We start from the raw sequence: 27703 nt of genomic DNA on the forward strand, positions 1-27703 counted from the left end.
TACAAGCTGATTCGCTGTGCCCTGAATTCTCCGAGTATCTGATTGGTCGAGCACATCTGTTTCAAATGCGTTCCCCTGACAACCATTGGATTTTTTTTTTATTGTTCACTTCCTTTTCCTGTCCGTCTTGCTTGGTCTTTATGCCGCTTTCTAACGCGTACACGTATTTTTATTTTTTTATCTGCTCCCCCAATGAACGATTGATGTACATACTCAAAAACAAAATAAACAACTATGGTGGGTTTATTAAAAAAAAAAAAAAAAAAAAAATCTCGAGTTTAATGCGTCCGCATGGGCTGTTGGTCAGGTTACATGCATTTTGGCGTGGCAAGTAAACAGCAGTTATCAGTTGGACCATGGCTTGTTTTCAATTATTTAGCCCTCCCCGACTCCAAACACAAGAACAAACACACAGACACTACACCTCTGTTCCCAGTGCTTTCTTATTCTCCATTTTGGAAGGTGTTTGTGAGCAATAAAATGAGAAAATATGGAAAATGTTCGATGGCTGCTCTGGATTTATTTTCTGGGTTAATGTGTATTTGTATAAAGACCCCGGTATGGACACGGCAAACTAGCCTAGGCTATAAATGCTGTGTTGTGTGGCATTGTTGGTCCATGCTACAGCCTACTCGTACCTATGGAAATGAACACTGAAGAAAACAACTTAGCATCAGTAAGTACGCCACTCAATATTAAATGATCAGTTTTTAAAAAGGACCAGGATATCCCTACTTTTCCCTGAGCCCCTTGATTTTGTCACAAAAAATACGGAACACAGTGACTTCAAACAGGCTCTCGGGCCCTTGGACCTGTGCCTGTTCAATAATCTACACATATATGATAGTCCCATACTCTGATAATGAGTTTGAGCTGTACATGTTAAGGTATAACTAACAGGACGAGGTTAGATAGACTGAATTCGCAATCCAAAACTGGGAACCCATAGATATCCCTATGAGCCGTGAAGCTTACGAGGAGCATTTGAAGGCAACATCTCAAACTTGTTTTCTTGGATATACAGACAGCACGTCTGCGCTGATCCTTCCTGATTACATGAACATTGATTTTTAACTAAGCGAACACAGGGTCGAAGCGACAGTCTGTCTCCTTAGTAGATGAAGCACGTTTACTGTTCTGCAACAGCCTAAAATGTTTTGTGGCCATACTCCAAAACTCCCTGCCTTCCAATCAGAGCGTCTCAATTTCCGTGACGTGCACCGGAAAAAGTGAGGACGCAAACGCATCGCGTAAAGCAAAACAGATGCCACCACAAATCAGCGACAGAGGACGTCAACGAAATTAGCCGAAGGTACTCCCGGACGGAGTGGAGTCTTTGCCCGAGAAGACTGAGAAGAAAGACACTGACGTATCTAGACGGCCCTAGTTTGTTAGCTCCGAGATAGACCTAGTTATTCCGTCAATCCATAAAGTTTCAAGAAAACCAGCATTTCTCACTCACAGAAGGTAAGTTAACTATCGTTGGTTAACGTTAAACCGTCGTCAGCCTGGCTAAGTGGTTGTTTGGGAAGTTTCTGAAGTGAATAGTGACACACAATCATAAACAATCTAAAAGTCAAATCTTTAGCTGAAAGTGATTAGCATAGACACAAATTGATGTTAAAAATTGATTTAGTGGTACATCGCTTGCAAAGATTAAAGAAATATTCCGCCTGGTTAGCACGTGTCACTGAAAACTTTCCTCTCTTAACAGAAAGAATTAACGTTAAATACAACTTTGGCATGATGTAATAACAGCTGACACTATCTACTAAATCTAACATCAACATTAATATGTCTGCTGTTTTCAACACCGGCCTGTTCACTGACTAAAAATAAAGACTGTAAAGTGATTTAACTTGGCTAACGTTAATCTGCTAGCAGCACCATCAGCATCTATAGACTTGCTCAAGTGAGGTATCTGTCAAGGTTTTACTATTATTTGGTGTAACTGTTTAATAGATTTATTTCACGCACCTATTTCATATAGTAACACTCGCAAATGCACTTTGCCATAAGTTAATGTCAAGATACTCAGTTCGTGTGTGCTGGGAACAAACAAAGCACAGACAAAGCAAAGGCAACAATAATGCTAACAGTTTTCTGTTTCAGCTAACCTCGAACATGCTAACATTAGCGAGATCACGAGAATTTGCTCCCACAGTTCTCGTGGCTAACTATCGTTAGCATACTGGTAATTAGACTAAATATAGTGCTGGACTACGCTTTGTTTTTCTGTGTGTCTTAACTAAAGCCTTTAGTAACTCAGAGTTGATAATGTTCAAGCTGCCCGGTGCCATGTAGCATAGTTTTTCAAAGTAAGACGTTAGCAACAGCCATTAGCTTGCTAGCATGACTCAGTGGATTTGTAGAAGTGACACTGCTGTGGCCCGGTGTTTGTCAGGAAGCAACCCAAGACTGCAGGCGAGATAAACGATATTGATTGCTTTAACCACCTACAATGAGCACATCTCACTTAAAACGGGGTTAAAGAGCCTCGGGATGATAGCCCGGTTGCAAGTTCGACGTTAGCTTGCTCCCCCTTCATCTTGGGGTCAGTGGGTGATTTAGTCTTTTGTCTCAGTTATGAACGTGGTCGAATCTTTGTGTGATCTACAGGTGTTGTGCTGAATATTGACTCATTTCAGAAGCTTTTCCCCTTCCCATTCCAACGCGGTCCAAATTGTGTAGCACTTGGCAGCCATCTGTATTCGTAATGTGTTTTCTTCCTCTGGTTTGAACGCTAATGGTATCTTCGATGGGGAAAACTATTCTAAGGAAGATAAAAATTTTGGCATGACACCAGCTCTGTCTGCATGACTCTCGAGGTTGTCTATATATAGATGTGGTCACAGCCTTACTGTATTGAGGTAACTCGTGAGTGTGTGTGTCCGCGTGTTTGCCTTTTGAGATTACAGTGTCACATTGCACTCGTGTGACAGAGAGAAGCCACCATACACAGGTCCATGTGAGCCTGGAGCTGCATGGAATTCTGCAGTGTGCAGACACACACACACGCACACGTGAAGGTGCAGCTTGCAGTGGTGTAATGAGTGTTGGGATGAGGAGAAACCTCTGATGCGATTCATCAGAACCTTAACTTGGCCATGTTTTTGGTTCCCCCGTGTTTTATGAGTAACTTTGGCAGAGAAGATGGTAACCAATGCACACTAAGTTCTATCTTGAAGTGTTCATTATGTCAATATTAGCTAATTATTCATGATTTCGCCTACAGGCCTTTGTTTGACAAACAAGGTATGATGGGGAAAAAGCCAAAGTTCTTAGCTGCTGAATGATGTCTAAACAGCAGCAATCAAAAAAGAGTTATGCCCAAATAGAACAGTCTTGAATCTGTGTGACAAAATATTCTCAACTCTAGGTCCACAGACTAGCTTTTCCAGGACGTTAAACGTCATCTCACAAGAGAATGCAACACAAATCTACACCATCTTTGGACCAAGATTGATCAGTAGATATTCAACCCTACATATCATGGCTTAAATCACAAGATTGTCTCATCATCCAGTTAGTATATTGAACCTTTAGTGGTTCAGGCTAGAAGAAAGCCACTAGATTTTTCTTTCCCCTTTGATTACTGACTGAATAACTGAGTGGAACAAAACTTGTGTCAGTGGTGATCAGTGATTGTCTGCCCTTGAACAGTGTTGTTTGATGACCTCGTGCAAAGTAGAATATCATGTTGTGGTAATCACATTAAGTAGCTCAACTGCTAAACAAGCCAAAGTCAGACGTGAGCATGTGTTAATGGCTGACAGTGATAATGAGCTGTCCCTTAACCTTAATTGTTACCTGGTGTGGTGGGAGTGTGTTTAGTGCAGTTGAGCCAGAGCTGAGTGTGATTTGAGACTGCAGCCAGGGTGAAATTACAATGTTTTCTGCTGTGAAGGACAGATATTTCTTTGTTTGTTTGAATCTGCTGAAAATCAATATTTCCTGACTCAGCACCTGAGCATTGATACTTTTGCTGTGACTGTTGGCTGTAACATAGCTGCATTTGTTTCAATCACAGTATCACACCATTCCAGATGGTGTCTAATCTCTAATCCCATGATGAATGCTGATCAACGCAGGGCTGTTTTAATGTGAACACCCAGTAAAAGCTCAAAATGGATTCAGCCATTGTTTGGCAATTTTATGAAAATTGTTTCCAAATAATTAATCGGCTGATCCCCTCAGCACTAATGGAATGCCCCTCAGCACAAATGGAATGCCACTGAGCCATCCGAATAGTTTTGAAAAACTGAAATGATTCATTCATTTTTTTCCCCAGCAGCCTTGATTTGTCTTCTTGCAGAGTAACTCGCCTCCTAACGCTGATTAATTCTGGAGCTTTATTTATCACTTGTCTATTTCTAATTTATCAGGTCAGATTTATACCCACACAAACACTCATCACAGCAGCGTGTGTCTTTTATTTGTTCCACCAGGTGGCAGACATCACTATGGCCCAGGAGACCAATCAGAGTCCAGTTCCTATGCTCTGTCCCACTGGCTGTGGTTTCTATGGCAACCCTAGGACTAATGGCATGTGCTCTGTGTGCCACAAGGAGCACCTGTCAAGACAGAACAATGGAGGAGTCAGCTCTTTGAGTGCTGTGGGTAAGACCCGCTGTGTCTGTCACAGTTTCCTATTGTTTCCATGTGCACATAGGACAAAACTCCCAACCTCTGTGTCTGACTGAAATTTTTCCTCCCTCAGGCAGCAGCAGTAGCCCCACAGCTGAGGCTTCTGCCATCCAGAGGTTAGAGGCCACTCTGAATAATGCTGCAGCAGCTGCAGTCGCCGCTGCAGAGGTGGCTGCTGAGGCCGCCGCTTCTGCAGAGGCTGCTGCCACCGAGGCTCTCAGGTGAGGGGATCTACCAGGGTTTATTACACTGCCTTAAAATGAAGTTTGTGAGGTGAAATGACAAGTTGAGTACAAAATATTAACTCAACTTCTAAATACTAAGTGGTTTGAGTTGTGAGTACACTGTTGCTAGTCCTTATCAGCTTCCATGAGCGCTGCCATTTTTGAATACATTAACAGTAATAATTTGTGAACTCAAGGCAAAGCCACTAATACCACATCAGTGGGACATTCATGTGAACTCTTTTTGTAAACAACTCTGCTTGAGCCACCATTAAACCTGAAACAATACATCCTTAGTAGTATCATATGTCCCACTTCATTGGATAAAGACGGATATGTGGGATATGTGTTTGTGTAATTCACTTACTCTTCTGAAATATTTAACTTTTTATGATTTTGTCCATTGTATTTGTGGCAGTGGGGTTTCGGCAGCCATTTCTGTAACACAACAGATGAGTGAGATGAGTCTCTCCTGTGAGGAGAAAGGAGCGTCGGGGAGCAAAGTAGAGCTCACAGAGCCAGGTGGGTACCAAACATGGACCTTCTGTTTACCACAGAGCATGTATGCTGAGTTACACCAGCACGGTGGCAAGCATGCCAGTTGAGTACAGTGTGATGAAGGCCAGTACAACAGTCCTGCCAGAATTCTAATGTTCAGTTTCTGTTTTCACTATCATACATCTTCATGACAGTTGAGTGATATGATTTCAAATTTCGCCAAGTTGTAAATCAGCAAGCAGGACTGCCTTATGGCAGGACTGGATTTGGAGGGTGGCTCCACCAGTGTGATAGAGAACCTTGATTTGACAGACTCCATCCACAGGATTGTCCAACTTACGCCTGTAAACCCTAGAAAATGTACTGTATCCCAGTATACATTAATATAGTAATATAAAATTACACATACATAAATCTGATATGTTCCTCTTCTCCATTCATACACACAAGGATGTTTTTAGTCCCTCGCGTTATGCACATTTCTGTTAAATAATGCTGTGCCCTCTGTGTAGGTTGTCAAGAGAGCTACTTTGCTGAGTTAGAGCATTTTTCTTGTGTGTTTCCAGTGTTGAGTCAGCCCACGTTCTCAGCCTCCCATCCCTCCACTGCTGGCAGTGAGGACTACAAAGCCCCAGAGCCCCCCAAACCCAAGAAGAATCGCTGCTTTATGTGCCGCAAAAAGGTTGGCCTTACAGGTACGTAACGACACAGATGGAACTGTAACTTGATTTGTGCAATGGCTGATGGGGGGAAAGTATCCATCACAGTTTACTGCAGCAAATGTAATAAAAATAAAAAGAAGCATTTTTCTTGGGGAAGTGAAGAGCCACAAAGGTGAAGGAGAGAAAGATGAGCGTCAATATTGGTTAATGAAAAGTTAATGAGTTCAATCGTAAAGATTACCCAGAAGCTAAAGTTCAGAGCAGAGCATTTAAAATATTTTTACAGGAAGTTCTTTGCATAAAACACCCTGAAAAAGGCACCATGACCAAATGTTGTTACTCCAAAACATTCTTTTACCTCTCTACTACTCAGTCATTTAAAAAGTAAAAGGCTGTGTTATATTCAATTGCATCCAATATACAGCATCCTTTTCCTGTAACTGTCTCTATCCACCAGTTCACTGACTGTCATCCTCAGCGGTGTGTTTATGGTGAACGTCGTGTCTCTGCAGCGTGCCAGGATGCATACAGTCAGTGATGTTACGCTGCTGTGAGCACTTGTTTCTGAGTTGACGACATCTGTCCTCTACTGTGGTGTTCCAGGTTTTGACTGCCGCTGTGGGAATCTGTTCTGTGGACTTCACCGTTACTCCGATAAGCATAACTGTCCGTACGACTACAAAGCCGAAGCTGCTGACAAGATTCGCAAAGAGAATCCTGTGGTCGTTGCTGACAAGATCCAGAGAATATGAAGAGGACACTCAGTTTGACTTTGAATACTGGGAGCAATCGGCTTTAAAAACGGACTTGAGCCCAACCTTCTTCTTGAAGGACCTGGTTTTTCTCCCCCTTGTTTGTTACACATTCAGGATTTTCTCCCTCAGTGCATGAAAGTTCATGTATATTTTCAGCTTTCATTCTTGTTTGTGTGCGAGTTTAACACTTTTTGAGGGTTGTAATGAACAAAGGGTGAGGATGGGGGTGGGGTCCATATCAGTGACTGAGGGAAGTTTGCTGAAGAAAGAGAAGTTAATGCCCTTTTCTAAAACGCTGTTGATGGCTGCCCAGTCTGTTTCTTCATCCCCTGAGATGTCTTTAGCCATGCCTGGGAAGCTCTCGGACACTCAGCCCTGTTTGGACTCTCAGACTGTTCCTGCTGTTGGCTGATGGCGTCATCTCAGCCGTGCTTGCTCTCTGCTGGCTTGAGTAGCAAAATGGATGTTGTCTTTTTTTTCTTTTTTCTTTTTTGGTCAGAGTTTAACCCTCCATACTTGTCAGACTTTGCATCCTGGTAAGTTTTTATCAACCTGAAATGCTTCTCTGTGCCGCTGGAAACCTCGTCCACTCTGGCCCTCCCCATTGACACACAGCTACTCAGACATATTGCAAAGAGACTTTGAAGAAGAGACTTTGTTGCTAGCCCTTTCTTGCTGGCTCATATTCCCTCCCTCCGGCTGTGTGTGCGGCACTTGACACACAACATAGTTTGACAGTGTACTTCTGTTCCTGTCCTGTTGATCTCGGGCTGAATGCTGTGACCCACTCTAGACCCGGGATCTGGATGGCAGGCCCACGGACTTCCTGCTACTTAGGTCTTGAAACCCATCCACTGAAGTCACATTTGTTTGTTTCCTCTTTCTTTTGTTGTTTTCCAGATAAGTGGTGTGTATGCCGTGTGTCGTTGTATGACAAGTAGCCTAAACTTGTATTAATTTTGCCTTTTGGAAGGGTTTAGCTCCACTAATATTTTCAACTTTTACTTCACTATTGAATGTTTCCCTCGGTTTTTAATGTGAGCTGACAAATTCACAGCGTAGGGAGTGTTGGCCTGTTGCATACTGTGTATCAAACACAAGTGTGTGTGTGTGTGTGTGTGTGTGTGTGTGTGTGTGTGTGTGTGTGTGTGTGTGTGTGTGTGTGTGTGTGTGTGTGTGTGTGTGTGTGTGTGTGTGTGTGTGTGTGTGTGTGTGTGTGTGTGTGTGTGTGTGTGTGTGTGTGTGTGTGTGTGTGTGTGTGTGTGTGTGGGAGTAGATGTGGGTGGCAGGTGTGTGAGTATCGTGTGAGGCTAAGTGGTTGTTTGCCGCGGTGACTTAGTGAGACCTGTGGTTGTAGGTTATTAATAACTTCATATTTTGGTCTGGCTGCTTAATCTGTTTTCATTTTTTTACCCTTTAGTTATGCAAGTTTGTACAAACATCTTATTTATATACTGCAGTGCGCGTAATCCTCCAATAATACAGAATAAGTTGTATGATGTAAATAAATGATGTTCACAAATATGAATTCAAGAATTCGCCGCCCTTTATTTTAATATGCCATCATGATCCACTTCATTTGGAAAACTTGCATTTTGTCTGTCAGTTCAGCTGCAGCAGCTCTGCGCCTCCATGTGACTGGTGTCTCCGCAGGGGAAATGGGATCTGCTGCAGTGAGCGTGGCCTCGGGTCACGTTATGACACCTGCTGCACCGCCTCGCCGTGAGGGTCGTATGTTTTGATACACGCACGTGCCGCATGTACTCGTTCATCAGCAGCACGAGCAGCACACGGTGTCATAAACAGTCCCCCCACCTCCCCATGATTAGAAGAAAAGGTTCCTCAGATAATCTTGTCTCTGCAGAAGAACACACTGACCATGCAGAGATTTTATTTTTTCACCGTACAGCAACACTAATTAACCTCAAAAGCTTTCACTGTGACCTGATGTTCCTCTCACCTTACACTCTCAAGATCTACCCACTTCAAATTGTTGTGCGCCTGCTGGACTGTGTTTCTTTGCCTTATCTGTTATTTTACTTATTGATTTACTTTACGGGATCCCCATTATCTTCTGCTGTAGCACTCTGGTTGATAATCTTTCTCAGGCACTCAGAGTGAAATCATTTTGTTCACAATCAATATAGAACTCCAGGGTAGGCTTGTGTGTTAAAAATAAAGGTGCTCCCTCTGCAGGATGGATAAGTGATAAATTGATGCGTTAACATGCGGGCTGTTGCCTAGTTTAATGTAGGTGAACCACATGTTAAGTCTACCAAATGTGGTTTAGGTAGATTTTTTAAATACTCTCTAACCTTCTATGTTGCAGGATTCCTGGGAATGCTTGAAGTCAGCGTAAGACATCTGAGGAAACCAGTAGAACTGAGTAGTTCACTTAGCAAGAAAATGTGTTACCATCAAACAGAGACTGCAGACAGCTTTAATAAACAATTTCACTCCAACCATCGGCTGTGAGGTTACATAAAGAAATAGGATTCGACCCCACAACCTGAAGCTCATCATTTCACAAACTCAAAAATCATACTGACAGTTGTTTGATACCTTTTCGAATTTCAGATCACGCAGCTTTAGAATGTTTCTGTCCTCATCTGGTGCACGTTATCTGCGAGAAAACTATAAAGAAATCTAAAAAAAAAAAAAAAAAAAAAAAAAAGAAATATATTCTCCCAAAAATCAATATGATCTCTAGATATCTGTTTCCTGGCTTGTTTTTTTTTTTGGTAACACAGTTATGCCACAGCAGTTGTGGGTTGGTACACGTCATCTCTTTTGGTCTTTCTTTTCGCTGATAGCCACTAGGTGGCACAACAGACACATACAGTCACTATTTAACACACATAACATCAGAACAAAACCCAAACATGAACGTATTCTTAACCATATCGTACAGTTGGTGTACATTGTTTTGAAACTCTTAAAGACAAAAACAAAAATACAAGTTACTCTCTTAAAGACCACTCAAATGTGAGCCTAACATTGTACATTTAAAAGGGCTGACTTTAAGTCATCTCCGAAATATAAAATAAACTGAAACATCGTACACTCAGCACTATTTAGATAATATTATTAATGCAGTCACACATGTAAACAGCTTAAAGAGACCTTCCTTTCATTCTTATATTGTTATGTAAAGCTGCTCATGTTCACAGAACTGGAAGTAAAAGTAGCATTTTTACACAAGTACACATTGTTTATCAGTCCACACACACACACTTTTGTAGACTTGTCAAAGATGTGCAGTAATATTACAGCATTTGCTAGACCTGATGCATTAACTTTTAATTGCTCATGCATCTTTCATGCTGATCGTGCATGAAATATTGATTTAGAAGCATCTGATGCTCTTTTAGACCTGCAGGTGTTTAGAACTTTGTTTCCAACCACAAACATGTCCTGATTTGAAGAGAAAATTGTTTATTCCTGCTCAGCATGTGCAAACCCTTAAAGCCACTATAATAGGTTCATATTAGCAATGTATGAAATGACTATGTGTAATATGAAAGAGGTTACTCATAGAGATGTGCGGCCCTGTAGAGGGTTTCAGCTTTGTTTAACTGGTTGTTTTGGTTTGCGGCCCACAACTTTACTGTTTTGGTTCACTCTCACAGCTCTCATCAGTGTCCTTTGAGCCTGAGTACGCAAAAAACTAAAAGCAGCATGAACATTGAACATTACGTTCATCATTTGTCCTGAAATCCAACTTCAAATGAGTGCTAATGTTGCTCCGTATCTGCTGAATATGTGAATTGCCACCTGTTTGCCAACAAGACTGCACATCAGCTTATTAAAAGGAGATAATATTTGTCAGTGTTATGTTTACAACATGTTCAAAGCCCTACCTTTACACCTTTTTTTTTTTTTGCTGCCAAGTGAAGAAAGAAAGAAAGTTAATGCAGCTTTAAAAGAAAAAGGAAAAAGAATTCCATACCCTGCACACACTAATCACCACCTGTGAACCATTGGACCATATTACAAAGAACAGATTGGGACATATAATGTCTGCTAACTACAAACCTAGAACTGTGGCTTCTCTCTCACTCACTGAGCAGTCATGCTGAGAAGTGCGTGTTGGATTGGCAGACAGTTACAGAAGTGGTCAGACTCCACCCCCGTCATGAGATGTTGGAAAGGTGCTCAACCTTTGGGCAAGAACTTCTGAAGCATACTTAATACACACATATGTACCTGTACATGTCGCTACATGTACATATGCTATACATATAGACATACACATACTGTTTGTAGCCTAATATACATTTCCTTTAAAATCTGCCTTTAAAAATTGGTTTACATGAAGTCCACTTAATCATAAAGCTTTATATTGGTGCCTGTGGTGTTTATGCTACTAAAATCAAGATTTACTGTCGTGCTGGAGGATCTAAATATGTTAAACTAATTATACCATTAGCTCTCTGGGAACATCTGTAATATTATGCTGTCACTTTCTCAACATTTGGACCACCTGTGTCCACATTCTCTGAACAGGTGGAGGAATGCAGCAGATGTGTCACACTCACCTGTACACCAGTACAAGGCTAAAAGGGTGTGATCCACAACTCACCCGTGGGAACTGACAACCGTGTAATGGAATCATTTTGGATGTGAAAAATGAGCTCTACTGTATTATTTAATGAGGCTTCGATGTGTTTCTCCGTGCGGCTTCCAGCTCTGCACACACAGGCAGCTGCTGCGGGTGGGCTGACACTGTACCTGCTGCATTTCCATTGAAAGCAAAACAAAAAGAGCAGCCGCGACAAGGTCATCCCAGGGTAGTTACTGTTTGCCTAATGAGCCTTGCATAGAGAAACCTAAACCTTCATTAAATCTTTAAGGGTGTCTGGTCTTCTTGTGTGTGTGTGTGTGTGTGTGTGTGTGTGTGTGTGTGTGTGTGTGTGTGTGTGTGTGTGTGTGTGTGTGTGTGTGTGTGTGTGTGTGTGTGTGTGTGTGTGTGTGTGTGTGTGCTCTCCAATAACAAGAGGAGTGAGAGTGTCTCGAGGCACTTTAGATGATGTGGTCTTTTGGCTATTTAGGAAAAACAAAGCAGGATGCAATTATCAAGCCTTGCTAAATAGTGCCACACTGAATGCTGTTTCGTGTCCGCAGAGCCATCACAGGCCTGATATGAGCCCACAGCTGCGCTCTGTCTCACCGCCTCTGTGCGGTTATAATGAAATATGAATGTCTCAGCTCCTGGAGAATAACGCAGCCTCTGTGCTTGTTAAGCCGTAGTGGATCACCTTTGGTTCCCAGAATTTACTGGGCCCATCCACGAGCACCTGTCAAGAGCAGGTCACATGCCGCAGTCGTCATAGTGACGGCACTGTCAGATACCTGAGTTGGGTGCTGGCACGGTACTACGCAGAGGAGAGCCAGCCGGCTGTGGGGGGTAGACCGGGTGAACGCTGCAGAAGAAACAGAGGACGGACGCTTTTTATTCTTCATCATGCCAAGAAAACAGGATGTGGATGAAGGTGAGTTGAAGGTTAGAGGAGAGAAGGATTCATTTGTTGTGTGTTGCAATGATATAAGCTGTGCAGGCTGTAACGATGTGTGTGATGTGCAGGCTGGTTCATTTGGAAGACACAAAAATGTTCCTGAATCCGGACAAATTTGTAGAATAATTGGTGCTGTCAAATGTATTTTACTTAGCACGTGAGCACAAATTGTCTATTATTTCATTGATCTCTACGACCACTCACTACTTAAAGACAACACTATATGCTTTATTGGCAGAGGTGAGGACTCCAGTCATGTGACTCTTGGCCCATTTTCACAAGCAGAAACTTAATAAAGTGTTACAGAGCATATATCCTCCATCACTTGTTCTGCTTTTGTTTCTACTGGTCTTCACCCGCTGTTGGGCTGACTTCCTGGAATTAAATTTGGACTCTGCTCATGAGATGATACCAAAGGCAAGCTCTGGGTACTTTCAGGAAGTTAGGGTGTATTTATTGATCGGGACAGCCATGCTCTGTGAACAGGCAGCAGGGCACAGTGAAAGGAGTTTGTTTTATTGCAGAGAAGTTGAACGTGTGCAGCCTGTCGGCCTGTAGCTCTTCTTCTAAAAGCTCACTGTGGCTGCTCCCTCTTGTTCCAGTCTGCAATATTTCAAACTGATCTGCTGTCAGAAAATGCTGAAAGTGAGCGTCATCTTGTTATGTCAGCTCTAATCTCACTGACAAACCCATTGTATTGTTTCACCAGTTAAAAGTATTCAATGTAAAGCTGCAGCAATAGGAAAGCATTAACAGTGACATACTGTTGTATAGACTTTTTGTTCCTGGTAATATCACCACAGACACCCAGTTCACAATACTGCAAATATACCATTATTGCAATACTTTCATCAGTGCACCATTGGTTCAGTCATCATTGTACTGTTTTATTCAGCAGCAACAACAGACATTTATTTAAACAAAATGACTTCACTCATCTATCAACAATACTTTTTGGACTCAGTAATGATGACAATGAAATTTCTTGCACTGAATTTGATAATGGATCCTGTGGAACACAGTTATGATCGCTGTCACTGTAGATGGAGGTGCTCATGGCCTGTCGAGGTGGTTGATTATCTGTGTTTCTTGCATGTTCTTCCTCAGTTGGGATCGAGGTAGATGCAGATCCGAGTGACAGTGATGGTGAGTGGATAAAACAGCATTTCATGGAACTGATTCTAAGAGTCTAATCTAATAACCAGAGGACCAAATATGGTTTCATTTGGTCTTAATGCAGACGGCGTCACCCAGAGGAGAGCAAACAGGAGGCAGGCAGCTGGAAGGGGTGCAAAGGGAAGAGGCCGGGGAAAGAAACCAGCCAGTGAGGACGAAAATGAGGATGAGGAGGAGGAGGAGGAGGATGAAGCTCCCAGGAGAGGCAGGGGAGCAAACAAGAAGAAGCCCGCCAAGAAACGTGGAGGTGGTGATAATGATGAGGATGAGAGCGAGGACGAGGCTCCCAAGAGGAAGAGGGGAGGAGCGGCCGCTAAGAAGAGAGGAGGAAAAGCCCAGGACAGTGATGAGGACAGTGACATGGCGAAAGGAAAGAGGGGAAAGAAGGGAGGAGGAAAGAAAGGAGGGAAGGAGGAGGAGGAGGATAGTAAAAGGAAGAAGGGGGATGCCAAAGGGAAGGACAAGGGTAAAGACAAGGACAATGACAAGGACAAGAAGAAGAAGAAGAAAAAGGATGACAGGTAGGTCAGAGGAAGTAAAACTACCCATACGCAGTCACATACCCATCAAAGTAACATTGATGTTTACGTCAAGATGAAACTGCCTTTTCTCCTCCAGCTCCTCTGACTCCAACTCCGACTCTAATGAGGAGGAGGAGTCCATGTCAGAGGGAGAGATGGCCCGGCTGATGGAGGAGGTGGAGGAGAAGAAGAAACTGATCGCTAACATCAGAAACAAGCCATGGAGGATGCAGCGGAGGCTCACGCACCTGAGGTAATCTCTCACACCTGTCCTGGTTTCCAAAGTGAGATCCAAGTTCTTCTCCTGAGCCCAGAATCAAGGAGCCATATTTCAAACCTTGACTTTAAAAAAATCAGATCCAAGTTTCACACAGTTCACACACAGCTCATACACACTGCAGGGGGAGTATCTGGGGTCATTTCACCTGTTTGAATATATGAAAATGTTTGTTTCACACGTTCAAAGTTAAACTCACCGCAAAAAATGAAAATTCCCAAGTGAAAACATGAATTCCATGTGGACACTTTATATGTTTGCATGGTGAAAACCAACATGTGTCCCATGATCACTTCTGCTTTCAATTACTTTTATTAAGTGTGACACAACTTTGCATCTGAAACTATAAATGTGCACTTTCTCCTAAACACATGGATTTAATATGTGTTTTTGTTATACGCTTCTATTCAGCTTTACTGTCTCTTTATTGTGACTTTAGAAGTAAACCAGTGTGGAAAAACATAAATCCAGCTAATTTTAATTTGCATGTGCCCTTGCTCCTTCACAGGGAGGCTCAGCAGTTTGTGGATAAGTTTGAAGGAGCTTTGGGCAAAGGAAAAGGCAGGAAGTGGTACGCCTACAAAGTGATGATGACAAAGGTTAGGCACAAAATCCAGCTGTCTGTCTTTGCTTTTGGCCTGTGTGTGTTTTCTGTCTTTTTTCAGTCGTTTCCCTCTTTTGTTTTTAAATCCCAGAAATGGATCAAGTTCCAGAGGGATTTTGAGAATTTCAGAACAGCCTGTATCCCCTGGGAGAGGAAGATCAAAGAGGTGGAAAGTAGGTTTTGCACACAGCACAGCTGTAGTGTTTAGCAGCTGAACAGCGTCTCCTTGTGGACAGATGCTGAGTTGAAGGATCTCCACCCTGTCCTCAGGTCACTTTGGATCATCTGTGGCGTCTTACTTCATCTTCCTGCGCTGGATGTACGGCATGAACCTGGTCCTTTTTGGCTTCACCTTTGGATTGGTGGTCATCCCTGAGGTGACATCAGTCAAGTCAAATCAGGATGGAAGTTTTAAGGATAAATTCATCTTTATATAAAATGTTACCTCATTTAATTTCTTCCTTTCTTCTTCAGGTTCTGATGGGCCTTCCCTACGGGTCTATTCCCAGGAAGACTGTCCCCAGAGCAGAGCAGGACACTGCTCAGGACTACTCTGTCCTCATGGACTTCAATGTGAGTCTGATCTGATCATATGCTAAAGATTCTTATTGTGTTGTGCATATAAATATGCCCAGGAATATACAAGGAGTCCAAAAATAAAGAAAATCAGCTCACATAACTTATATAATCAGGTTTTCACACTAAAGGAAAGTGAGTGAGGAAATGGAAATACTGATTACGCCTCTTCTTTTCTTAGGGCTACTGCAAATATTCAGTCCTGTTCTACGGATTCTACAACAATCAGAGGACCATCGGCTTGCTGAAGTTCAGGCTGCCTCTGTCCTACCTCATGGTGGGGATCGGCACCTTCGGCTACAGCCTGATGGTTGTGATCCGCACGTGAGTCTGCAGCAGAATCCAGCTCAGGGGGCCGCTTGCTTTTCATTCAAATCCTGTCTAACAAGTTATTGAGTCATTGAAGTTTAAAAATGTGACAAAACAAAGCAAAGCACAGGGACAATTTTGTTTTTTCAGAATGGCCAAGAACGCTGATGTTGGAGGTGGGGACGGAGATGAGGGAGAGTTCACATTTGCCTGGAAGATGTTCACCAGCTGGGATTACCTCATAGGAAACGCAGAGACTGCTGACAACAAGTATGCCTCCATCACCACCAGCTTCAAGGTAGCCATGGCAACAGTTTTACAACAAATAGATACACATGTGTACTGTATTTTTCATCTCATTCAGTTCCCCTTTCTGGTCTTTTTTTTTTTGTCTGAACAGGAGTCTATTGTGGACGAGCAGGAGAACCAAAAGGATGAGAACATTCACCTGCGGAGGTTCCTCAGAGTCCTGGCAAACTTCTTGATCACCTGCAGCCTCGGCGGCAGCGGGTACCTCATCTACTTTGTGGTCAAGAGGTCTCAGGAGTTTGCCACCAGGGACGACCTCAGCTGGTATGAGAAGAACGAGGTAAAGATGGTCAGAAGGTTCTTAATGAAATGAAATATGAACAATAATAATAGTGGAATACCACTAATGCTAAACTACTGCTACTCCCACTGCTACTACTGCTGGTGTTGCTTCTACTATCATAAATACTGCAAAACAAGTCCATCTGACACTAAACAAAGGTAACCAAGTTTATTTAATATGTAGAATGACTCACTTTTTCAACAAAGCAATCAGCTGTAGCAAATGTAACTACCAAATGTAACCTGAAAAATCAAATAGTGAAACTTAGCTTGCAAAATGCTAATATGTAGCTACACCTAGCTTCTTCTCTAGCGCTCCTTGTTGCACCATAGCCCCACCCTGCAAGCTGATCTGATTGGTTCGTCATTGTGATGTACGAAACTCTGTTTGTTTGAATCCATGTTTCTGAGACTGTCATTGGTCCAGGGGTGGGGCTTGCGGACAGGCAAGCCAGTTGCTTGGAGCCCCCGGCCACTAGGGGTGCCCAGCCACTTATTTGCAACAATGGGCTTTCAGGGACCTCTGTTGGTCCCTGGACCTCACTTTGAGAACTGCAAATCTATTTTTTTCAGTATTCATCTCAAATGTCCCAGAAATTGTGCATTTATGTGTGAAAAACCAAATTTTTGTGGCGTGTACAAGTGGGGAGGGGGCCCCAGGGATTTCTTGCTTGGAGTCCCAAGAGACCCTAGCAACGCCACTGCATTGGTCAACTGCAGTCTGCATGACTTTCACTCATGATATGTCTTGTAGCATATGAAAAGCCCCATCTAAAAAAGACATGGAAAGACATCTAGGCAAATTAAATGGTGTTGTATCTTGTATTGAAAGAGTTAGTTAATGTGAAGCTGTAACTGATGATACTGACTGTTTTGGACAGCTGGAGATCATCATGTCTCTGCTGGGTCTGGTGTGTCCTCCTCTGTTTGAGACCATCGCTGAGCTGGAGGACTACCATCCTCGAATTGCCCTCAAGTGGCAGCTCGGGCGCATCTTCGCCCTCTTCCTGGGAAACCTTTACACGTTTCTGTTTGCCCTGTTTGACGAGGTCAACACCAAGGTAGGGTAGCAGTGTGTGTGTCCTTTCCTTTCAGTTATCTAATGGTGACCACATTCCCACCGATGCCCTTGATGATGATAACTTTGTTGAACCCTTCAGACAATCATGGCACAGTCTTGGTGTTTTTACTCTTTTTAACGAGCGCTTTGGCCTTCGTTTTGCCTTATCATGATATCAGGATGTTGACCGTTTTTCAACCATGTGTGAAGGTTGCACACAGGATATCTCACACATTTAAAACTGCTAAACCATGTTAAACCTTTCAGGCCTGACTTCGAGCATTTTAGCCACTAGGGGGAATGAGATTGTGCTTTTGTGGGGAACACAGTCATGCAAGCATAAAATCACACGTTTTATATTTGTAGAGTCATAAATATTTGATATTTATTTTGGAAATCTATCCAAAATATGAGTTAAGGTCCTGGTCTGCATTGTTTTGTTTTGTGGTTCCATCTGTAACAATTAGCTGTTGATTGATGATCCACTAGACATTCACATAAAAAAGCAATACATCTCTACTTTGTACAGAAGCCAAACTGTGATTGCAGTTCTTTTTTTAAATGCAGTTATCTGAAAGATGAAAAGTTAATTATTTTGTTATCTCAAGAAAACAAAGCTCATTTTCTTCAGATAACAAAATCGTCTCTATTCTGGACTCTGAACAGAAACTTGTGTCACTGCTGTCTGATTGGCTTCTTTGTGCCTTGTAGCTGGAAGAAGAGGAGTACATAAAGAACGCCTCCATCTGGGCCATGAAGGAGTATTATGCCAACTACTCACGTGTGGTCAACGACACCTTGGCCACCCCGCCCCCCATGGACCCTGCCGATGTCATCAGAGGACCCTGCTGGGAGACTGCTGTCGGCATAGTAATGAAAATAAAAACTGATTTACTTTGCTTAACAACACAGAAACATGCATTTCAGTCTCATCCTGTACATGAACTAAGCCGAATAATTATGTGATTTTCAAGTGACTGAAAGTTGTTCAGACAGCTGAGACACCACCTATACAGAGGAAGCCTCCGTCTTCCTGGTCAAGATTGCATCTTATCACTTGCATGTTAAGATTAATTCAGTTCATGAGTCTGACCTTTTGATGGGAAATGCAGTCTCAATCTTGTAAAGAAACTGTGCGAAATGAGAGCGAGAGAGATGCTGTTAAAACCATAATCCCCATTTCATATTCCCGGATTGATGCTGTTCCAGGAGTTTGTGAAGTTGACGGTGTCGGACATCCAGGTGACCTACCTGACCATCCTGATTGGTGACTTTGCCAGAGCCGTCATCGTTCGCTTCCTCAACTACTGCTGGTGCTGGGACCTGGAGGCTGGATTTGTAAGTCTGTCAGCTTCGATTTGTTTATGCCCGGTGTGTCTAAAGTCTATAACTCAACAGAAACAATGGTGGACGACTGGTTAGTTTACATGTGGTTAGCAGTGCTAGCCTGCTCCAGAAAGATGTTAAAACACTTAAAATAAGTAATTAATTACTATTCTTTGTATTTTTACGTTACAACCCTATCAAAATGTTCTTCTCTGGTGTTCGACAAAACTTTGATCATGGACACGTATTTTTTGCAAATATTCACATATGTGGTGAAGACCTCAATGCCACAGTAAGCAATGACAGTGTGGCGGGAGTAGGACCCTAAAACTGCAGCAGCTAAATGGAGTTCAGCCATCATTAATTTTATTATCTGTCCCTGTGATGTTCCCAATGCGACATGTTGAAACGTCAAACTGTATCACCAGCAAAGCTTTTAGTAAAGAGTGAGCAATCACTGTCTCTGTCCACTTTCAGCCGTCATATGGAGAGTTTGACATCAGTGGTAATGTGCTCGGACTGGTCTTCAATCAGGGGATGATCTGGTACGAACTTTCTTTTAACACGTACACTGCATATGCTTGGTTGCTGGTGTGTTCCGGTGTCTGCATTTACATGCGTGGGTGTGCGTTGCTGCATGCATATCCAGTATCACTGAGTGGATAGATGATATCAATGATACTGCCAGTGCTTGGGTTTCTGTTGCAGTGGAGCCGCTCTGCCTGCGTTGTCAACAGCACTTTGAATGACCATCAGTAGTTGCTACATGTTGTAATAGGTTATATCTAATTATACATCATCACAGTGTGTTCTGCCATGTGCATCATGTTACTGTGTTACACTGCATCATTTTATCATGGGTTTTACATTTTGTATTAGTTGATTACGTTACCTTGTATCATACTGTATTTCTTATGTTATATTTTGTTGTTTAACATTGCAAATGTTCAATTAACATAATGATACATTATATATTATTATGGTGTTTATGTTATTCTATGCTCCATCATGCTGCATTATCTCTCGAGTTTCTGGACTATGATCTGGATTTAGAGCCAAAGTTCTATTTTTTAGTTCTAATTTTAATCTTAAGTGTTTAATGGGACTTCCAACATGTTTATATATAGTCAGTAATGATGACGTATTTTCTAATTATCATGCCACAAAAGATCCCAAACTTAAGATTGAAAAATTGTGCATTTAATTGTTGTGTATTACATTTTGTCCTCTTCCCCTTCTGTCTGCTTATAAGCTTTAATTTTTTTTTGTTACACAACATCCAATCATATTACATGTCATGTTCTGGTGTGTTTCAGGATGGGAGCGTTTTATGCTCCTGGGCTGGTTGGCATCAACGTGCTCCGCCTCCTCAGCTCCATGTACTATCAGTGTTGGGCTGTGATGGCCACCAACGTCCCCCATGAGAGAGTCTTCAAGGCCTCCAAGTCTAACAACTTCTACATGGGTCTGCTGCTCCTCATCCTCTTCCTCAGTCTGTTGCCTGTCGTCTACACCATCATGACGCTGCCGCCTTCATTTGACTGTGGACCCTTCAGGTAACAGCACACACACAAATAAACTCAAACATAACTAATTACTGAGTTATGTGATTTAGTCAGAAATGCAAACAGAGTAGATAGATGCAGTACACGCTCGCACATATATCCTGATGTTTGCAGCGGGAAGGTGAAAATGTTTGATGTGATCATGGAGACGATTGACCTGGACCTGCCAGCCTTCATGGGGACGCTCTTCAGCTACGCAGCCAACCCAGGCCTCATCATACCAGCTGTTCTGCTCATGGTGTGAGTGTATAGGAGATGCAGCGGATATCATGTACACACACACACACACACACACACACACACACACAAAGAAAACTTCAACATCAGCCAATCAACCAATCTGGCAACGCTGATTGCTGATGTTGTCGAGTGTGTGTCTAAAAAGGCTCCAAACCTCATTTCATTTCTCCTTGACAGGCTGGCCATCTACTATCTGAACTCAGTGTCTGAAGCGTACCAAAACTCCAACATGGAGCTGAAGAAGAAGATGCAGATGGTAAGAAGAGAATGGAGATAAAAGCAGTGTACACTACACATTCTGTAGATATCCAGGAGAGGGCTGCTGCCACAGAACATCATCTCCCCACTGTTTTCTGCCCCACCCACCCACTCCCACCCCCTCTCTCTCTCTCTCTCTCTCCCTCTCTCTCTCTCTCTCTCTCCCTCTCTCCCTCTCTCTCCCTCCCTCTCTCTCTCTCTCTCTCTCTCTCTCTCTCTCTCTCTCTCTCTCTCTCTCTCTCTCTCTCTCTCTCTCCCTCCCTCCCTCTCTCTCTCTCTCTCTCTCTCTCTCTCTCTCTCTCTCTCTCTCTCTCTCTCTCTCTCTCTCTCTCTCTCTCTGTCTGTCCAGGCCCGAGATGAAGAGAAGAATCGAAGGAACAACACGAACAGCACCAACCAGGTCATGAAAGACCTGGAGGACCTGCTGCCGAACCGATCCCTCGCCCCCCCTGCTCCTCCATCAGAGCCTGGTCAGTAAACTCCTGGACAGCAGACACGCTGCATGAAGTGAAATGTCACTGAATGTCTCCATGATAAACATATTTCCACTTTCTTGTAAAGAAGAATTCTATCTGTGTATGTATTACTTATCCAAATTTTGTAACAATGTAGTTCCTTCTGCATATTCTTGGATTGTGTTAAATAGTAACAGCTCTGATGTTACATATTCATTGAGGTATTAAGGTTGTGAATTCAAAACTAACATGTGACCAGAAAGCTAGGGATTCAGCTAATTCTTCTCTGTCTCTGTCGAAGCAGAAAAGACCCCAGAGGAAACAAAGCCGACTAAGACGAAGCCTGGGTCAGCCGGTAAAGGTGTTAACTTGCAGAAAGATGTGGCTCTGGCATCGCCCAACCCCAACGCTCGAGGGCCGGTCAGCCGGCAACCAGGGCAGAGAGGACCTGGTGCGATGCCGGGTCCGGGTGCTGGACCGGGTCGAGGTCGTGGAAGAGGGCCCCCTCCAAGATAACAGTGTGGAAAAAACACATTCCTGCAGGCTGTGTTCATCCCTCAGACAGTCTGTTCCCCTCACAGCTGGAGACATTAATAGGCACAAAAACAAGGTGTTGAGATTTTGGCATTTCAGTCGTAAGGACCTTCATTAGGGCCTCATATTTTCTTACTGACATCAACAAATCAATGTTTACCAGAGGTCATTTTTGAAAATGACAGGTGTATAAACCTACTGTACGTTTCCATAACAGCGCAGTAAAGACGTCAATTTTGTCTTGAGTAACTGATGTTTCAAAGAGGAACCTTGTGTTGTTGATCGATGTCTCTGCCCTGGCTGGACTGAAGGTGGGCAAGCACTGTGCATTTTCATTCATCTTCTCCGTTATATTAATTATTATTGATTTTCAATAACTGAGTATCTGTGCCTCAAACTTTTTTTTTTTCTCTTACGCTTACAATGACCTTGTAATTCATGGTATGACTCTGACTTTGCAATAAAGTTTCAAATCTTTTAATAACATCTTGGTAGCAGCTCGGTTTATATTCATGTGCGTTTATGACTTGTATTAAATTCCTTCAAAGGCTTCACCACATGTTTGAGTCTGGACAGATGGATGTAAATGCAACTTGACTGGTTAGTGCAGACATACAACCACGAGGCGGTAAGTCTAGTTTCATTTTCAGACTTGTAGTCTTCAGCCCCAGCCGATGCTGACCCAAGTAACGTCACTGAAGGACATTTATCAGCTTCCTCTGGAGCCACAAACAGTTTTATGCAACCTTTTGTCACATATGCATTTGTACACCTGAAAACTGATGTGTGAAATCAGCTGAGTTCCCCTTTAGCAGCTTCAGCTCAAGAGAAAAATGTGGAACATCAGGTTCAGTCATGTAATTGAGCAAAAAAACAATGTTGTTGTTGCTGTTGTGTCGTCTCAGGTCAATAATTAGGAGTGTTTACCTCTTCAGTTCCTTTAAAATCTAAAATACAGTCCCCTTCATCTGGTTTGTCAGTGGTCCCCGCATGTCTGTGTGAATGCTAAGTTGTTTGATCAAAGGGTGAAGCGCTTACAAATTTACAATACAAGTCTGTGCAGAGGAGTCGCCCAACCAGTCAGAAGTGTCTGTCACCTCACAGGAATGTGTCTTTGAGAGGAGGCAGACGATTGGCTGATCCTCTGCAGGTGAAAACAAACCTGCCTGAAAATCATCTGCACAAAGATGGGTGGAGACGCTGCAGAGTGAGTTAAATAGCCAGACTAACACCTGAGATGTACAAACGAGGGTGTGAGGACCGTCTCAGTCGTGCAGGTGAGGGTTTTTTTTGGATGTCTAAACATGAAGAAGAAGAAATATTTTAGTGATCTTAAATTCTTCATCTGTTTTTCCTGTTTTCTTCGACAGCAGTTGTGTTTCTGATTTTAGCTCACCAGCCAAGCAAACATGTCCATCTTCGCTAAATTCTTCAAAAACATCATCCATGACAGAGACCCTGACGATGACACCGTCACAGTAAGTACCAGATCTCCAAAGGTGAAGCTGTAGCTTTGAATTGAGCTTACATGATGTGTGTGTTTCTGGTTGTTGTAGGTGAAGGGTAAGCCAAAGCCCAAGTATTACGGAACAGTCGCCCCATACCCCAACTTCAATGCCAGCAGTGATGCTTCAGTCCTTCAGTCTGCCATTGAAAATAAAGGTGCGTGTGCTCACTCGTGTTCTCAAAATAAGCTCAGGCTTGTAATGTTTGCGTTGCTATTACATGTTGTAGCAGATGGCGTAAGTAGACGAACTCTGCAACTGTTAAAATGTGCTTAGTGTTTCCTGTACAAATGACAGGAAACACCTCATTTGAAGCCATTTTGAACTGGATGCAGTGACTCCTCTGGTTTCCCTAACTTTAATGGACTTAAAGATGCAAGTTTTCTTTCATCACTGCACCTTTCTGACCTGGAGGTTGGGCTCTCATGCTTTAAAGAAAGCCTGCAACTTGTCCCTCACAGGAGTGGACGAGGATGTGATCGTTGCAGTCCTGGTGAACAGAAGCAATGAGCAGAGGCAGAAGATCAAAGTAGTTTATGAACAGTCCACTGGGGAGGTGAGTTACTGATTTCTCACGACGGCAAAGTCAAGTATGGTTAAATAATAAGAAATCAGCAACAAGCCGAACACAAGCCAAAACAGCCAAGTTCAACAGATCAATGTTTAAATACTGAAAGGTGAAATGTCCAGCAAGTTCACTGTGTCAGCTCTTTCGATCAGCAGTCCCTCATGCCTTTGTGCTGCTGCTCCCTGTGTGTTGCAGAACCTGGAAAAAGCTCTGAAGTCTGCTCTCAGGTCAGATTTAGAGGACGTCTCTCTGGCTCTGCTCATGATGCCTGCTCACTTTGATGCCTACCTGCTCAGGAAGGCCACAAAGGTAAATATCTCTCTGTGTTTCCAGATGCCACTCTCCATGCTGCTGTTCTTGAGTGTTTTCGCGGGGTCTTCTTTCCCACATCAGTAGAGAATGAGACTAAGTAAAAAAGTGGTGAAGTCCCACACTCTGTCACCCCATAATTTACTGCTGAAAATGAATTTTGAGCTGACAGTGTACAGGAGTCCACCACTCTTTTTCAGCAGCAGTTACAAACACTTAAACCTGGAAGCTGCTTTTTATTCCAGTCACAGTTTGATCTGTTTGTCTACTGAGCAGCTGCACTGCAGCAGTGCAGAGGGTAAACGCCTTGCTCAAAGGCATCTTGACAGGAACAATGGCAGAGAGGCAAACAGTAAAAGTTCAACTATTGCAACTAGATTTCATCACTCCGAGCATTTGTTTTATCCCAACAGGGTCTGGGCACAGATGAAGATGTCCTGGTGGAGATTTTAGCAACAAGATCGAACCAAGAGATTCTTGAGATCAAGAGGGTCTTCAAAGAAGGTTTGCTCTGAGTTCCTGAAAGGGTTCATGTTTTATGTAGGTATTTATACTCTTTAGTGTCTCTAGTGCAAGCAGCAGCACAACATTGAATTCCTAGACAGCGCAGCACTGTAATCACCCAGTTATGAGGACTGTAAGCCTCTAAACAACAGCCACAACCACTGCAGCCTTGCTGTCCCATTAAGTTCTTGCAAAGCCTGTTATCTTTGTGCTGAAATGCTTTTTCTCCCTCAGAGTATGAAACAGAGCTGGAGGACGTTATTAAGGATGAAACCAGCGGTGACTTCACCATGGCCCTTCTGGCCATGTTGAAAACTAACAAAGCTGAGGACACTGAAGTCGACATGGATCAAGCCAGAAGGGATGCAGAGGTACGATTAGGAAAATCAACTTTTGAAGGACAAAAATCTGCTTTACTGCCAATCAATCCCATGAAAAAACACTAAACCAGAATTACTTGCCTTCAGAGTAAAATGTGGAGTAAATTGTGTGCTTTTGGGGGGCTATTTTCAGTGGCAGATTAATGCACATTTGAAAATTTAATCAATTTAACAAGTATGTACAGCAGCAGGACAGCGTGTGTGAGATAAAGTCAAAGTAAACTACACCGTGTGTGTTCATAGTAATGATGGAGCGTGTCATCCACTGCTACAGTGTGACTCACTGATGTGTTTTAATAGTTTTAGGGCAACATGACACAGAGGGAGAAGATATATCAGGCTTTGGATACACACATAATACTTTTTAGAGGGATCAATTGTTGACAATAAGAAAAATATTGATTGTCACCAAACTTGTCCTTTAATGTAAATTGTACCTGCAGACTCTGTTTGAGGCAGGTGAGAATACCAAAGGAATCAATGTTTCTGCCTTCATCGACATCCTGAGCAAGAGGAGCTGGCCGCAGCTCTCTAAGAGTGAGTGCTTGACATGTGGGACTGCTTCAGCTGATAGGTTTGACTCATCAGAGGCTGAAACAGCCAAAACATCCATTTTGAAGGGAACACGTACACCTGGATAAACAGGTGGAACCACACTGTTCAAGGTAACTGCTGGAACACACCCAGCAGTGTGGGAACAATACAGAGCAAAGTCAGCCTGATTTCTCAAATAAAAAATATGAGATTTCTTTAGATTTCTGTATCACATGAAGGTTTAAATGCCTGTTGTGTGTCTGTTTACCTGCTAGCATTCCAGCAATACGCATGCTTAAGCGATGTGACACTGCCTAAAGCCCTGGACATGGAGCTGAGGGGAGACATTGAAGACTGTCTCATTGACATTGGTAAGGGGGATCTCATTATTTGCTATGTGTGCACAACAAATTTGAAAACAGTCATGTTTAAGAACCACTGAAAAACAAAAAAATCAAAAACGCACAAATGAAGAAAAGATCTGAACAAGCACAAGTGAAGAGGAGTGCATGAAACAACAGATTTGAACCCAGGACAGACCCAAACTACTATCTGCACATTCTGTTCTCTGGCATCACACACCATGACATCAGAGAGTGTGTAACACCATCTAAGGACTGCTTTAGTCTGAACATGAGACTTTAACACAGAATAAACAGAAACGCTGTGAGCTGTCAGACACAGCAGCGCCTGGGCGATGCATATTTTCAGCTCTAATGTTTTGTGTCTCTTTGACGTTTAGTAAAATGTGCCTGGAACAAACCAGCGTTCTTCGCTGAGAAGCTGCATCTGGCTATGAAGGTGTGCATGAATCTCTTTCTACCCCTCTTTTTTTTTTTTTTACCTACTCACATGATCATGGATGTCTTAATAATTGTATCTAAGTCTGTCTTCCAAATGCCTGTTTGGGAATATGTTCAAACTAGTCCAAATCAATTGAAAAGTCTGCCACGCTATGCTGCATTCACATGCAAATAACATATGAAAACTGGCTTTACTAATCCCAAAGTTAGCTAAATGAACAGTAAACGAGTCCCTGTTTTGTAGCTGACTCTCAGATGTCGGATTGTGGAGCTCTGGCCACCATAAATACTGCAAACCTCTGTAAAACACTGCTTAACTGTTGTGATTGGTTACGCAATCGACCACACACAGATGAACACTGCAGCGATGGGACATAACCTTCATAGAATTATTTAATGAGAACACTTAACTAAACACTGTGTGCAGTAAACCTGCAGAGCGAGGACATTTGCATGCACTCACTCTCTCTACCTGTTCAACAATGGTCTGTTCTCACAGGGCCACGGCACATGTGAGGAAACACTGATCAGGGTGCTGGTGAGCCGCTCGGAGGTCGACCTCAAGAAGATCTTGGAGGAATACAGGGCCATGTATGACGACAGCTTACAGGATCACATACAGGTAAAATGACATTCCTGTAACTTTTGTTTTCGCTCAATCTTCACTGATTCAGTACAGAAACAAATGTATTCAGTTGGTATCAGAGTGTTTCAGCTGACCACACCTTTGTCTCTGCTTCTCAGAGAGACACTGATGGACATTATCGAAACGTCCTTCTTGGACTGTGTGGAGCTCACTGAGATTCTGTTGTTACCGAGAAATCAAAGCAAGTTTGTCCACCAGATGCCACTGAAATCTCACGTGTTTCACAATTCATACAACTAACGAGACCATCTGTCTTACTGATGTTATCCCACCAACAACAGCATAAGAACATCATACCCTCTTCTCACAAAAGCACATTGCTAGTGGTAATAAAAGCTTGCTCTTGTTGTCAGGAACTATTTTGCTTTTTGGGGTAAACTGTAGTAAAATGTTAAATATTACATACAGGAAACTCATCTACAATATGTGGAAAACAGATGAAGAGGAAGAAAAAGAGAAGGATGTTTTTTGATATTTTTTCTGAAAGCTTTAAAGCCAGTATCTCACCAAAATGCTTGTCCTGTCATAGAAGTTAACTTTGACTTTATTCGAATCTTTCTGTCCATATATGAGATCAGAGTGATGAGGTCTCTTTATTGATGCTGGAAAAAAAATGTCTATAAAATCCTGTTAGACTATGTAAGAAATAAAAACATATAC

At 42.7% G+C, this 27703-nt stretch overlaps 3 protein-coding genes across 5 annotated transcripts; all 3 read left to right on the top strand.

Annotated features, from left to right (window-relative positions):
- The first annotated feature begins 1011 nt into the window (after positions 1–1011).
- On the top strand, positions 1012–8314 carry LOC139348999 (AN1-type zinc finger protein 5-like). 3 transcript variants are annotated; one of them, XM_070989440.1, is made up of 7 exons: positions 1012–1467; positions 4449–4620; positions 4721–4868; positions 5290–5393; positions 5936–6064; positions 6635–7936; positions 8063–8314. In XM_070989440.1, the coding sequence occupies exons 2-6, from the start codon at positions 4464–4466 to the stop codon at positions 6781–6783; spliced, it is 687 nt and encodes a 228-aa protein (XP_070845541.1). In that variant the 5' UTR covers positions 1012–1467; positions 4449–4463; the 3' UTR covers positions 6784–7936; positions 8063–8314. The 3 variants fall into 3 exon arrangements, with proteins under 3 accessions (XP_070845541.1, XP_070845540.1, XP_070845542.1); XM_070989439.1 differs by having other exon boundaries at positions 6635–7926; XM_070989441.1 differs by having other exon boundaries at positions 1277–1467; positions 6635–7922.
- A 5203-nt stretch (positions 8315–13517) lies between these two features.
- Positions 13518–21826, top strand: tmc2a (transmembrane channel-like 2a). The gene is made up of 18 exons (XM_070989459.1): positions 13518–13999; positions 14097–14252; positions 14785–14875; positions 14972–15053; positions 15151–15257; positions 15355–15453; positions 15638–15780; positions 15916–16063; positions 16166–16354; positions 17238–17417; positions 18128–18286; positions 18626–18754; positions 19220–19287; positions 20059–20298; positions 20422–20547; positions 20725–20803; positions 21155–21275; positions 21565–21826. The coding sequence occupies exons 1-18, from the start codon at positions 13518–13520 to the stop codon at positions 21774–21776; spliced, it is 2811 nt and encodes a 936-aa protein (XP_070845560.1). The 3' UTR covers positions 21777–21826.
- A 1341-nt stretch (positions 21827–23167) lies between these two features.
- On the top strand, positions 23168–27573 carry LOC139348818 (annexin A1-like). Its single transcript, XM_070989170.1, has 11 exons — positions 23168–23272; positions 23351–23456; positions 23761–23855; positions 24063–24176; positions 24590–24680; positions 24915–25051; positions 25504–25597; positions 25870–25965; positions 26337–26395; positions 26897–27019; positions 27142–27573. The coding sequence occupies exons 1-11, from the start codon at positions 23204–23206 to the stop codon at positions 27196–27198; spliced, it is 1041 nt and encodes a 346-aa protein (XP_070845271.1). The 5' UTR covers positions 23168–23203; the 3' UTR covers positions 27199–27573.
- The last annotated feature ends 130 nt before the right edge of the window (positions 27574–27703 follow it).

Source organism: Chaetodon trifascialis, chromosome 20 (genome assembly GCF_039877785.1).
Source record: "Chaetodon trifascialis isolate fChaTrf1 chromosome 20, fChaTrf1.hap1, whole genome shotgun sequence".
In the NCBI taxonomy this organism is placed as follows: Eukaryota; Metazoa; Chordata; class Actinopteri; order Chaetodontiformes; family Chaetodontidae; genus Chaetodon; species Chaetodon trifascialis.

Bases quoted from the DNA above. Each gene is read 5' to 3' on its own strand.
- LOC139348999 (XM_070989440.1), top strand. From the start codon at position 4,464: ATGGCCCAGGAGACCAATCAGAGTCCAGTTCCTATGCTCTGTCCCACT. The intron at 4,621-4,720 runs GTAAGACCCGCT...TTCCTCCCTCAG, and splicing joins CAGCTCTTTGAGTGCTGTGG to GCAGCAGCAGTAGCCCCACA. The intron at 4,869-5,289 runs GTGAGGGGATCT...TATTTGTGGCAG, and splicing joins GCTGCCACCGAGGCTCTCAG to TGGGGTTTCGGCAGCCATTT.
- tmc2a (XM_070989459.1), top strand. From the start codon at position 13,518: ATGGTTTCATTTGGTCTTAATGCAGACGGCGTCACCCAGAGGAGAGCA. The intron at 15,781-15,915 runs GTGAGTCTGCAG...TTGTTTTTTCAG, and splicing joins CTGATGGTTGTGATCCGCAC to AATGGCCAAGAACGCTGATG. The intron at 16,064-16,165 runs GTAGCCATGGCA...TTGTCTGAACAG, and splicing joins CCATCACCACCAGCTTCAAG to GAGTCTATTGTGGACGAGCA.
- LOC139348818 (XM_070989170.1), top strand. From the start codon at position 23,204: ATGTCCATCTTCGCTAAATTCTTCAAAAACATCATCCATGACAGAGAC. The intron at 25,966-26,336 runs GTAAGGGGGATC...TTTGACGTTTAG, and splicing joins AGACTGTCTCATTGACATTG to TAAAATGTGCCTGGAACAAA. The intron at 26,396-26,896 runs GTGTGCATGAAT...CTGTTCTCACAG, and splicing joins AGCTGCATCTGGCTATGAAG to GGCCACGGCACATGTGAGGA.